At 41.3% G+C, this 13,756-nt stretch overlaps 1 protein-coding gene across 1 annotated transcript in view; it reads left to right on the top strand.

The window, feature by feature from the left end:
• Positions 1 to 13,756, top strand: part of E2F3 (E2F transcription factor 3) — a 30,646-nt gene that overhangs the window by 5,836 nt on the left and 11,054 nt on the right. The window contains exon 2 of the mRNA XM_031056963.1: positions 13,261 to 13,375. Within this exon, the coding sequence (XP_030912823.1) occupies positions 13,261 to 13,375 (115 nt within the window). The remainder of the gene's footprint in view (positions 1 to 13,260; positions 13,376 to 13,756) is intronic.

Below are 13,756 nucleotides of genomic sequence, written 5' to 3'. Positions count from 1 at the left end.
CTAGAAGTTAGCAAAGGTACAGCTGTCCAGCATATCAATGAGGCTGATAGAAAATACATTTAATTTTGTAAACCATTTTGATTAACAAAAGTAACTCTCAATGTGAAATTGGTTTAAAAGATTGGCTAAGTGGATGGAAAAGGATCCTTTTGATTGATTCCAGTGAGTATTTTCCCTAATCGCAATACTGTGGAGTGCTTTCATTGTTGTTGCAGAAGTAAACAAAAAAACTGTTACTGATAGTAATTGCCAGCAGAATGGGAGATGATAATGGAGCTCTCACAACTTGCTCTGTAGGCACATTCAGACACACTGTGTCTTTAGTACAGCCGAAGGCAAAGTTGTATGCCAGAGCACAGGGAATGCAAGCCGTGCCTTATGAAAGGGGGCCTGTATCCTGGAAAGCAGCACTTCTCAGAAGTCTGTAGTGCACACCAGCTTCCAGCGCAAGGCTGAGAGGCAATGGCACTGAGACTTGCATCCTGGCATGTACAAAAAAATGAACAAGCGTGGGGATACTTTTATCTCAGTCAACAGTTTTGGTGTGACTGATACCTGAAATGATGTAATGTGATTCAGTGCTAGTATTTGTAAGGGAAAGATCTTGAAATCAGAAGATGCTGTTAAACAGGCCAGCATGAATTATTTGAGGTCTGAAGAAAATGCTCTTCAGTGCAACTTAAGCAATGTTTTGCTTATGAAATTAATATTAAGGAGTGACTTGACTGATAAGGAGATGCAGAATTGGGGGTGGTGGTTGATACAGCTGATGGTTGCACTGCAGTCCAGAGGGACTTTGACAGGCTTGAGGAAAGGGCTTACAGGAGCCTCAAGAAGTTCAGCAAAAGGAAAGGCAAACTCCTGCCTCTGCAGAAGAATAATTCCAGGTACCGGCATGGGCTGGGACAAACCTGCTGTAAAGCAGCTCTGCAGCGTGAGAAGATCCTTTCCCTCTGCTCAACCCTGGTGAGACACAGCTGACATGCTGGGTCTGGTTCTGGGCTCCCCATTATGAGAGGACATGGACATACTGCAGCAGGTCCAGTGAGGGGCTATGAAGGTGGTTAAAGCCTCAGAGTATCTCATATAGAAGAAGAGGCTGAGAGAGCTGGGACTGTTGAGCCTGGAGGTGGTTAAACACATGATGGGAGAGAGTGAGGAAAATGGAGCCAGGCTATACTCACTGGTGGCCCGCGACAGGATAAAAACCAATGGGCAAAAATTGTAGTGAAGAAAGTCCATTTTAACAGGCGATTATACAGCAAAGGTGTGCTGGAACAGCTCCCTTAGGTTGTGGGGTCACACTCACTGGCCATATTAAAAACCCAACTGAATACAGCCCTGAGCATCCTGTTCTAGTTGCCTTCTCTTTGAGCAGTGGCAGGTGGGCTAGATGATCTCCAGAGGTGCTTTCCCACCTCAGCCACTTCCTGAGATGATTCTGGCATTGAAGGACTTCTTAAGTTGTGGAACTTGAACACATGGATGATTTAATATTGAAAGCTTAAACAATGCAAACTCAAAGTGGAAATTAGATTTTTTTAAGTGGGGAGAAAATAACGAGTTTATGCCTTCCAGTTTTGACACAATGACTGTTTTGCTGTAATTTCTCTGTAGAGTTATGCTCTGTAATTTCAACTCTGAACAGCCTTGAGGTTAGCAAATCCTTCTACTTGCTTTTTAGTAGCAGCAACTGTGTTTATGGTACTTCCTGACAGGTGCTTGTTCATTTCATTTTCGTAACAAAGATTCTAAAATTGCATTCTTATCCTTGGCTACAATAGCACAGCAACTAGGGTCTGTGATACGTAGGAGGTGATATTAGAAAGTCAGATTCTTTTCTTTCATTAAAGTGTAGATTAGAAAAATGCAAATTCACTTAATTTTAAAATTTTAGACTTCAGAGTGCTACTAATTTTTCTGGAGAAGTCATCTCAAGGTGTTTAGTTTAGGAAATACATTGTAAAGACAAAGTAGAAGGGACAGATTGTGTCTGGTGTGGGTCAGTTTTCTCAGAGGTTAAAGTCCTTGTTTGACTGTATGACTGAAGATTTTCTGCTTCACCAAAGCCAAAAGGGATACTTTTTGAAAATATCCAATGTAATCTTTAATGCCTTTTCCCCTAGAAATTCATTACCCTGGAAAACCATCTGTTTTGATTGTGGTCTTGTAAATTAGGCTGTCACATCAGTTGTTTTAGATTGTCCTGCGCATGACAGAATTTTTCTAAATGTGAAAAAGAAAATTATTTAGTCTACCAGCACTCATTCACTTCATTTAAGGCCTGCTGCCATCTTGTCTTCTTTTTATTCCCTCTCTGTCAATGGGAATAAGTAAAGCTTCCTATTTGAAATCAGTTTGTTGTCATTTTGCCAGCACGCTCAGGTTGTTCTGCTCCATGGTGTGGCTGATGGATTGATAAAGAACTGCCAAGGTAGAATGTGCATCACAGTGAAAGCTCAGTGGATTAGTTGTTCTTTGTGACATTGCACAGCATTTAAAGCATCAGGAACTTGGCTATCTCTGTGCCATTTCAGCCATGTAAACTGTTGCCAAACTGACCTGTGCAATACAAGTAAATGCTGCAGCTGCCTACCTTGATGTGGGGAGGGAGGAAGTCATCAGTTTCTAGAGTTTAGCAACCCAGGCTAGGAGAAAACCAAGTTCAGTTTGTAGTCAAAGAAATGTGCTGTGAAGAGAAGCCTTCTGACGGCAGTACCAGCTCCAGATCTAGGGTGGAGGAGGCTGTCAGCCATAACTGGCGTCTTTAGGGCCCAGCTATCTGTGATTATCGCCCTTGCTCTCTTCTTAAAATCTTTTACCCATTTCTGTGACTTTCGGCTGATCTGGAGCCTCCTTTCTGACTGCTTTTGGGAATAGCTGCTTTTGGATATGTAAACCATGTTTTCCTGTTTCTTGGGCACTTGTTATTTATTTTTGTTACTCTGAGGTTTGGTATGTGGAAGAGGTTATTGTGTTAACTTCATCAAGGTTATGTAAGGATTTTTTTTTGTATATAATGCTGGTAATTTAATTTTTGAAACGATACTTAATTAACTTGAGAATGATAAATTGATCTCTTGTGCAAAGTCAGCATTATGGTTACTTGTAGGTGCAAGGATAACTTATCAGGGTTAATCTGTTTGAACAATGTTGAGACTCCCTTAAAGTGAATGCTCACAATTTACATAATGTACAGAACTATCCTGTGTTATGGTAAATGCTTAGGACCCCACGTTATTTCTCATTGTCTGATTCTGTAAATGCAAATCATTGCATGTTGCCTGGGTCTTCTGAATGTTTTTTGTCAGCTTTCACAGTGACCTTTGGAAACTAGATAATATTTTTATCACCCTAAATGGATTCAAAGTCCATTTATTACTTTTGGGGAATCCTGCTGTATGCTTTTATACTTGGGTGGAACTGGGTTAAGAAAGTACTTCAGAATAAAAGGTTTTACTGCTTAAGATCTGACTTCTCATTACTAATTACATAAATTGAAAAAGTAGATAGATGTAAGAGCCATCGTACCTCAGGCAGCGAATTAAAAATATGGAGGCAGGATTGGTGTTGACCTTTTTAAAGGAAGGATTCATCTGCTTTGGTGATGTGAATACCCAGCACTATACCTCATGTGCACCTGAGTTGTAAAAACTTGTTACCTTCTAGTTTGTAGCTCTCTGTAGTTTCTGAAGTGTTTACATACGTATCCTTAGCATCATTCATTTTTGAAAGAATGTACAGGTTTGTTGGTTCCCTGTGCATCACCTCTCAGTGAGTCAAGTGATGCAGTCCCATGGCACTGCTATGATGTAACTTGGTATGGGTGTTTTGTATGGAATACAGAAAGGTTTGGGGTGCCAGGGTGGGACATGGCGAACTGCAGACACGTGTAGACACGAAAACTTGCACTCCAGAAATTTCATTTGTGAAATTCCACAGTTGTCCTCTCTTGTAGGTATCCTGTATCCAAGGAAAACAAAGCTCAAGATGCTGTGGCTTAAGCAGGCAGTTTAGTGAGCGAACTTTGTAAAGCAAGTCCAATCTTGCACCATTACAGAGCACCTACACTGTTATAGCTCTGGTGTGGCTTTGTAAGTGCTCCTCTTTCTCCTCACTTTTCACTTTGTATGTATGCAGTCTTATTAATTACATCCTCCTGGAGAGGTTTATCACTGTATTCTGTACGTTTTGTAAGTGAGGAATAACACTTTTCCTGATTCCTCTGTCAATATAGGTGCTTGGAATGCTGCTATTAGTTTTTAGCTTGTTTATCTAATGCTCCATGGCATTTACTGGAATTTCCTACCAGGAAGTTCATCCTATTAAATTCTCCAGCTCTCAGTGTCCTTCCTCCCCCAGTCTCAGGGCTTGTTTGTTTAATAGACAATTTGGCAGACAACAGACAGTGTTTGAAAGTTTTTCTTTTCTAAGTAGCTGTGCTAATTTCCATACATAGAGTGGAAGCCACTTGGTAAAACAAATCCAATTGCAATCTTATTTTAAAGTTAATGACATTTAAAATAAAAAATAATCCTTAGATACAAAAGAAAAAATATCTCTAGGATGTATTTTGAGACTGATTTGCTTTGCCATGGTTTTTCTTTGGGATCAACCATAAAATGATAGATTTAGAAAAAAAGATTTCTTTTCCTTGGTCCAGTTCAACTTTAGCTTTGCCACTCAGGAGGCTGAAAGTCTCCTGAAGGGCTGAAACATCGCAAGCAGCTCTGAAGCCACACTGAGATGTTGTGCTCTATCATACACCATGTGAATTGAACTATCACTTCCTTATTTGGCTTACTTTCATCTCAATGGTAGCATAAAAAGTGGACTTGTGTTAGTGGAACTGTTACAATAAATGCAATACAAAGAAATTACACCAAGGAGTCTCTTACACGGCTGGTCTGTTGTCACATCCTGTCGCCTTTGTGTTTGCGTCCCATCATGTTTCCCCCCCACCCCCCCAGCTGCTTGCCATGAGTTTGCAAGTTCAGCACTAGGCCTGTTCTGTGACAATCTTGTTTTCTTCTAAGGATGTGCGTGGTGAAAAATCACTGATGTGAGCCACAACTGAAAATCCCCAAGCTCTGCTCTGGAGGCAGCAGCCTTGCTGAGGTGGCATCTTTGGGAATGGGGTGGGCAAATGGGATGGGAGCTTTGACACCAGTTTGTAGGATGGCACTAGAGTCTGCTAGTGGCAGGTCCAGCCTTACCACCCCGTCCCAGGCCATGCTTCCCAGGGAATGGGAGGGAAATGATCCTGCTGCATCCAGACACACCCCCAAAAATCTGTGGTCAGGATTCCACACCCCAGATGCTGGTTAGTCTGGCCGCGCTCCTGCGTGCGAGCATTGGGTGTTTGTCATTACATTTTCTGGAGGTTTTGTCTCCACAGCTTCCACCTTAACCAGGCAGGTGCAGCTCAGCCCCTGGCAGCTGTTGGGATCAGGGGCTTGCATGGAGGTGTTTCAGGACTGCCCAGAGACACAAGCACTCCTCACCTTGGGCAGTTCAGCAGTTGAGATGAAAACTGGGTGCAGTTTCCTGAAAACAACTTTTCATATTTCAACAAGAAGTGGTAACTGGAGCTTTCAACCTTAGTACAGTGCAAAGCCATTGCTTCCAGTAAGAAGTAATTGTTTCGTATTTGGTGGAAAAATTGCAATAAGAAAGATCTCAGATGATTCATTTCCTATTCAGCATAGGTGTAATTCTCTTGGTTTGAGGCCAGAAATGTGGCTTGTGCTTTGGTTTATGTCTTGCGCAACCATTGTACTGTCCTTCCTCTTTTAGTGCAAAGAAAATATGAAGTACTGCAGCAGAGTAGGAAAACAAGATAAGCTGCACATTTTGCCACTGGGTGCTATACTGTGTGCAAGCCTGGTGGGGTGTGGGGCTGATCCCATGGCATTCCAGTAGACCTATGAGCCTAAAATGGAGGGATGTCAAACAGGGCTGGCCACTTACCTTGGTGTCAGAATTATGTTAGCGTTGGTGACTATGAGATAATCTGATCAGAGGGCAGGCCAGGTCACATGAGATATCAGGATGAAAATCAAAGATAATTAGTACATTAAGATTATAATCCTGCTTCAGGATAAATGACTTCCTGTGCAGGTATAGGGAGAAACCACCATTTTTCATTGCTACATTTCAGTACTTTCTTGACTTGGTTCAGGCCATTGTGTTTCATTTAAAAGCAGTTGAAAATGTTCAGTTCAGCCAGGCTGGGGATGAGAGTGTGAAGTGCCTCATTGGGGTGGCACTGATGCGCAGCGCCGCTAACGCGGGAGCGCCGAGCGTGCCTGGAAGCTGATATATTCCTTTCTGTGGGTGTTAGAAATGGCTTTGTGGGATGTTCTGCAGCAACAACTGGGAACCACTCATGGCACTTGCATTGCTTCTTCCTGCACATTCATCCTGAGAAGGGAGAGCTGCCGCTCAGTTCCTCTGGCTTGGGTCCCACTTTCAAACAAGAATTTGCCGCTGAAAGTTGGCCACCCACATTTTAACTTTTTGGAGCTAAATAAAAGTTGTGTGGTTTCATCTATAAGTGCTTACAGTTCATGGCTTCCTTGACTCTTGGATACTTCCGCGGCAATCATGAAAATGGGAAATTTATAGAAATAGGATGGTTTAATTAGGCCTTGAAAGAAACCTCATTAGAGTAACATCAGACTTCAGCCCTCAGTGTCAAATACCTAATGGGGGAGGGCTGCATGTGATCAGAGTGTCACTTTATTTGGTGATTGTGATGTGCTTCTTATTGAATTACAAACCAAATTAAGACATATAAAAGGGATTTTCATTTAATGTTCGTCTACATTAAAAACAAAAAAATTGACTGTAGCTGAATTAATAATTCCAATATAAGATCTAGAGAAGAATTTCCCTCAGTCAAAACCATAATAAGCTGGAAAAGGTGATAGCTCAGGAAACAGAAATTGCTATAATAGAAAGTACTTTTTGGTCCTTTTTTATATACAATTGCTGTTTTATAAGAAGAGAATTTCAGGCTTTTTTGTTGGATTAGAATGATCGGGATGATTTCTGTAAACTGTTTTCATTTGCTTTAAAAAGATTCTTTAAATTTTACTTTAAATACAAGCTGCTTATTCTGATGAATAAGGAGCTATTATTTCAGATTCCTGAAATTATTTATTTCTGCTTTGTGTTGATTTTACAGTCTATTCAGTTTTCAAGGCACTATTGTTATATATCTTTTTGTGTTCTTTTACTTCAGTCTTATGAATGGCTATGAGTAAAACAGACTTTTGAGGTCATGTTTTCATTAAAAGTGCCATTCCTGGTCTTGTTCCTCTGTATGGGACTGCCTGCTTTCCATAGGGAAATAATACTTTAGGAAGACTTGAGAGGATTTACAGAACTTTCCTTTTAAGGACATACTTTGTTGACTTTTATGTGCAAATAGTTTAATTCCCAGTTATTTCTTTATTTTTTTATTCTTTCCTGAAACCTCTTAAATGTTTTACCCTGTCAGAGTTAACTACTGAAACTAGGGGTAGTATGGTACAAATTACTGGTATCTCTGTGTAGACCACTGGGGTAAATATTTCTTCATGGAAGATGGAAATCCCTCTCCCTTCCAGGAGTTTAAACTGCAAGTTTATTTCTGCTGAGAAGTGAGGCAAGGGGTATGAAATGAGCTGTCAGTAGGAGTTTGAAGCCAGGAACTCTGGAGCTCCTCTTGCATCTTTTTGCTGTCCTTGGGTGTTTCTTTGCTTGTGAGCTGACCAGCAGAGCTGAGCCCCTTCCTTACTGAGAGCTCCTCTGCTTTCCTCTCTGTGCCTCTCCCTATTTTCCAGTCTTCCCGAATGTTTGCCATGCCCTCAGCTGGGTGCAGCCCTCTGGCAGACACTCACAGCTCACCACATACCTGGGTTTGTTCATTTGAGTGTGTTCTCAATGCTCAGCCTGTATCCCTTCGTTCAGTGGAGACGTTTCCTTTGTGTATGAATATTTCTCTGCATTCACCCCAAGGTGTCTTTCTCCCTTTGCTTCCTCTCCTGTATTCCTTCTTCATCATGCTCCAGTTTAATTTACCCTTTCATGTAATATATTTGCTTTCTTCTCTGCAGCTCCTGATCTCTGGAACAGCTTTCTAGAGTTCATGCCTCCAGAACCTCAGCTTTTAAATTATATTTTTTAGTGACTGCTTAATTTAGAAAATGTGGAAGAAAGCCTGTGCAAAGTGTGTGGGGATTGGTAGAGAACCTATGCTATGGCTTCCTTGCTGCAGTCAAAATTTATCTGTGCTCGCTGGAGAGGCTTGCATCCCCTCCCCAGTAATATCAGCCTTGTGGTAAAATACAGAAAAGCTGCCATTTTATCTGCCCCTAGCAATTGTAATATCTTCTAGAGACTGCACCAGGCTTAGTCATCGTCCCTTGTTTAACTTGCCCATCTTACTCCAAGCTCTGAGACACCCACAGCTGAGGCCTAGGACACATTTCTCTGCCTTGCTGCTTAATTCACTGTCCGCTATCACTTAATACAAACAATTTATTCCTTACCATGCTTGGTTGTTTCCAGTCTTCCTGTTTTCCCACCCCAATGAACCATAAACTGGAGTTTCTTTTCAGCTCCTCATCCCATTGTTTTTTGGAATAAGTTTTTATCTTCTGTCCCCATCTCAGCAGGCTTTGTCCCAGGTTACTTTTGTTCTCATTCTGAGACCAACTTTTGTCCTTTTGTATTTAAATCAGACTGCTGCTCCTCAAATATACCTTGAATGCCTGCTAGGGGAGCGGGGGATGTTGATAAGGTCTCAGGACCTAGATGAAGATGGGATATGCAGAGCCTGGGAAGTCCAAGAGCTGTGATAGGAGTTTGAAGTGGAATTTGGTGCTTCACACTTGTAATGAAAATGTACTGACTTTTCCAAATGCACTTTTCCAAATGACTTTGAATTCAGGGTTTTGGGGTAGTAGAATATGCTCAACTCAGATCGTCCCAGCAAGCTTTATATGCTTGCTGAAGTCTAATGGGTGCAGCAGTATTTCAGACAAAAGATTTCCAGAAGGTAGCACAGGTAATGTAATTTTTCTTAGGTCTGTCTCTTGCAAACAGTGCAGTTAGCTTACATCCAGTAAACAAGCTGAGACACACATCTAGCAGGACAAATTCTAGTGTGCGTACTTTGGCAAAGTTATTCTCCACGATTTTATCGCTGGATAGAACTAAGAAATGTTTTACTGCTTCTTGTCTCAGACTTACAAATATAATTCTCAGAGAAACTAAGGCTTTGGTTGGATATGATGCAGTCCTCAAAAACTGATGTCTGTGCCACCTGGGCACTGTGCTCTGCTATCTTGACAAAACCCTGTGCTGGCTCTTAACTGATGCTTACTTAGCCCTTACTTGTGTGTTACAAGGTAACACTGAATTTTTTTCTTTAATTGCTGCCAGTTTCTTTCCCAAGAACTGAAGTTGATTGCTGTGTAATATGACAGTGAAGCTGTCAGTCTGACAATCCAAGAATGCTCCTAAAGAATCCAAGGGTCATGGGTGGGTGTCACACTGCTTCTCCTCAGCAGCTCTCAGTGCAGGCTCATCACCCACCCAGCAGAAAAATCATTTCTGTTTTGGAGTAGGACTAAGTTACTGCTGGTGGGGACCTCTTGAACCAGCTTTCTGGGAGGGCTGATGAGGACATATCAATCAGGTGCTGCCTGCACCAGGAGAGCAGGGATGGAGGGAGGATGCAGATGTGGTGTCAGCAGCCTGATAGACCCAGGTAGCCATGAACTCAAACCAGCCCATTAAAGGGAACAGGCTATAATTTCCCATTTGCACCTTTTCCACCCCTTTTGTCAATTAAATAATACTACACGTGCTCCTCTTCTTCTCTTCTATAAGCATAACCAGCCTCCAACCTCCTCTTGAAAGTTAATCCATGAGACTGAGTACTGTAAAGTGAATTGCATCAGGTCCTGTGTACTTGAAAATACTTAATTTATCTTGGGAGTTTTTAAACTATTTTCCTCTAGAGACAAGTGTTCTTAGGAAAGACGTTCTTGTGGGTTTGCCTCTGATGTGGATTGTGGTAGATATCTAGGTTTCTTTTTTTTTAAAAAAAAAGGGGATTGAAGCTAAAAGGGCAAACCTACATAGGACTCAAGGTGCCATCAGTTTTTAGTGGTCTGCACTGAACAGTGGGTCTATAGTTCTATCTATATCAGGGATTGCTCATAGTATTGGAAGAGAAACTTGAGTTAAAGCAGTTGATGCCACAATTTTTACATCTGGACAGAGGGGTTGGGTAGGTATCTGGTTTAGCGTAATGGGATGGTTGCTTTCCTGTTACTTTTGTGTCTCTTGCTGGAATGTATCAGTTTGTTGCTTACCTGTCTCATAGTTCCATGTATTTTGTGCTCCTTTCACTGTCTCCCTAAAGAATCTGACTTCCCATTTCTTGCACTCAGGTTTCATGTCACTGAGAAGGTTTTAGTCCCTTTGCTTCCTATCTGTCCCTGTCATTTGGGATGCTTTGTGCTGGTGTCCTTTGGCTTGTTACTTCTTAGCAGGTCCTTCTTACTGTGTCAGATGGTTGTGCATGCTATGATTGATCAGGTAATGCAATATGGACAAATAGTACTAATTTGTATAAATTGTGTAAATAGTGAATATAGTGCTGTAGCAAAAATAAGTGACACAGATCAAGATGTTTTTTAAGATGCTCACTGATTCTGCTGATCACAGATCTTGAGATTTGTGAAGAGAAGCCAGATGTCGGAAGGCACTATGAATAATTTTGGAGATGGGAGAGAAACTGTGAGTCACCAAGGATCTCTAGTGCAAACAAAACAGCACTAGGAAAATCTTTAGTCTGTAATTCATGACAGAACAAATTGAGAGAATACACCACTTCAGTTCTGCACCTTATCAGTTATGAAGTTTGTAAAACAGGAAGGGGAAGTGAGGACTTGCTGAGTGACGTGTAACATCTGGCCTGAAATGAAACATTCCTCAGGGTTTCCTAAAATTGCCTGTCAGTAATCAGGATCTTTTAGATTCCACTAAAATATTTTGCTCTATATATCTCTCAGGTTTCCTGTATGCTTTGTACCCTAAAAACCAGCTATCTTGTAGAACTCTCTCTGTCATGTGGTATTTTTTTCACTAGCCCTACAATGTCTGTACGTGCACTGTGCTGGTGAGCCTGACAAGTGTGGTGTTTGTGCCAGCCCCAGCACATGCAGGCAAGCTTTTGCTGCTCTGCAACCAAAGGATGCTGTCTGCATTCTCTCAGATTATTTGAAGTTCACGGGAAAAACTTATATAAGTCTTTAACCACAAAAGCAGAGGCAAAATACTTTTGTTTGTGTCTTGCAGACAAGTTGAGACAAAAAGTTTTGATGTATAATCCAAACCTAAGTTTCTCTTCTGATGGAGAGAACTGCAAATCTCTGGATTTTACGTCTTAAGTGTTGCCCCTCCTTCTCACACCTGGTTTTGAGATTCTTTTTTATCTTTAATTGTATCCCTTTGGCCTAGTCTTCCCACGCCCTGAATTGTTCCCTTTTCACCCCTCCTTCCTTTGCTCTTAGAGTTCTCAGGGTGGAAAAACACTTGCATAAAAAACGTGTGAAATGTATTTCTCTCTGTGGAATAGCTGTAATCTTAATTTAATCCAATTATGTTGGCTAAACATATTAGCTGGATGCTTTTGTTAACACTTGACCTTTTAGAAATCTGTGTCCTTGGATTACAGACCTGAACAGAGCAGAGGTGTTTCATGCTATTGGAAGCTGCCACCAGTGCTCTGCTGGGAGTGTGGTGGGAGTTGGTTAGAAGGATGCAGTTCAGTTTTGCCCTGTTGCCAGTGAATTTTATGCCCCTTCATACAAAATGTGGAGAAGAGTGGCTTGAGTGCTCTTCATGTGCTGTTACACCATGGACTTGTATGAGTTTCATGTGCTTTAACTTGCCTTTTAATAAGTCTGAGGTTTGCAAGCAGAGTCCAACAGAAAGATGCTATTTAGCTATCCATAAATAAATGCATATAAATTACTTTATTTAGAGCCTTCTGTTGGTCACAGATGGAAAGTAAAGTGCATAAGAGACAAATCCACAATACAGAAAGACCTGTCTACAACTCCACAGCAGAACGTATTGTTTTGTCTTGGTTCACTGAGGAGCAAGACATTGTCCAGCCCTGTGGGGTGAATCTTAAAAAACAAGCAAATAATGTACTCTGAATAATTCTACCTAACTGAATAAACAACATTCTTCAGAAACAGTTATTTGTCTAAACTTGATTAGACATAAAAGTTCTTTTTCCTGTGTCTTCCAGGTAATGTGCTTTCTATTGTTAGGATAACGAGTATCCCCAGATTTAATTTCAGTAACCTGAGTGGCAGGGAAGGGTATAGAATTGTTTCCAAAGATAGTATATTGTGTTTCTATCTAGGAACAGAATTCATATTGGTGGTGGTTTTCATTGCAGTTTGTCTGTGTGATGCAAAGTTTAATGGTTTCATTCATGATTTTTGTTATTCAAGATGCATTTCCTTTGAGCTGAATGCAACATTTAGCTGATTTTCAGGCCTTGTCTAATACTGATTTTGTTCCACCTTACTTTAATTTAGGCAGCACATGTGCTAGTTAATGAGAAATAAATGTAGTGGTTGTGCTTTCAATGAGGACAAGTTTTTTAAGAGGCAGGGGAGAAGACTTGTCCAATGCTGCTCTTGGTGTCGTGTCTTGTAGGAAGTTCACAGTAGTGGAAATTATTGGTCCCCTCAAAGCCATCCTCTCAGATAGTGAAGGGAAAAATATAACTTGCACTATTGCTATTTTTGCAGAAACTTAGATGGATATAACAAGTTTTTCAAAGGAAATGTAGCTTTTTGGATTCATACATGTGGGTTGTCTTTGTTTTTCTTAAATGAAATGTTCTCAACTCAAGTGAGGGCTGAAATCTTTCATACCTATTCACGAAAGTCCAGACTGGACTGAAATACACCATGGAATGGTCACTCAGCTTTTCAAATCTAAAAAAATTGCTGAATTTTCAAATAAAAACCTCATCAACCTAGCTTTTGAGTGATATGTTTAAGTCTGCCTTAAGATTCCAGCAAATATTTGGATTCCGATGCATATGGGCTATGAACCTGTACTGATACCTTGGTGTGAAAAGTTCACCACTCTCTGCCTTTCCTGTAGTCCCAATACTGTGTTTGATAAAGTGAAATATACTTCTTAACAATCCATTAATTTAATTTTTTTTTGTAACAGGCAAAACGAAGGCTGGAGCTAGGAGAAAGTGGCCACCAGTATCTTGCAGAAGGACTAAAGACTCCAAAGGGGAAAGGAAGAGCTGCAACAAGAAGTCCAGATAGTCCAAAAAGTAAGAGAACTGGCAACATGCTGTCATCAGTTTGCATTACCTAGCTTAGGGTGTGTTTACTGGTGTCCTTACCTAGATGTGTATGCAACAAACTCAGCCCCTCAGCTGGGCAGTGGACAGCAGGTTTGCAGCATGGAGGGGTTGCTGCAGAGCTGCTGAGAGGTTGCAGAGGCTCCTGGCTTCCAGGTGTCTCCCTCTGCCTGCTGGGCAGCCAGCATTCCCTCTGCCCAGGGCCTCCTCTTCAGCCAAGGATGTGATGCTGGGATGCTTGGAGAGGTGGATGCTGAGGAATGATGGTGGTGTGATGAGATGGATTGCACAGTTATTAGGCAAGGCTCATCAGGCCTGCCTCCTCCTTGGCTGCTGGAGTTAAAGCAGCTG

This window comes from Geospiza fortis, unplaced genomic scaffold, assembly GCF_000277835.1.
Source record: "Geospiza fortis unplaced genomic scaffold, GeoFor_1.0 scaffold104, whole genome shotgun sequence".
Lineage (NCBI taxonomy): Eukaryota > Metazoa > Chordata > Aves > Passeriformes > Thraupidae > Geospiza > Geospiza fortis.
Note: the sequence above shows the minus strand (reverse complement) of the source record. Positions and strands in the feature narration are given on the sequence as shown.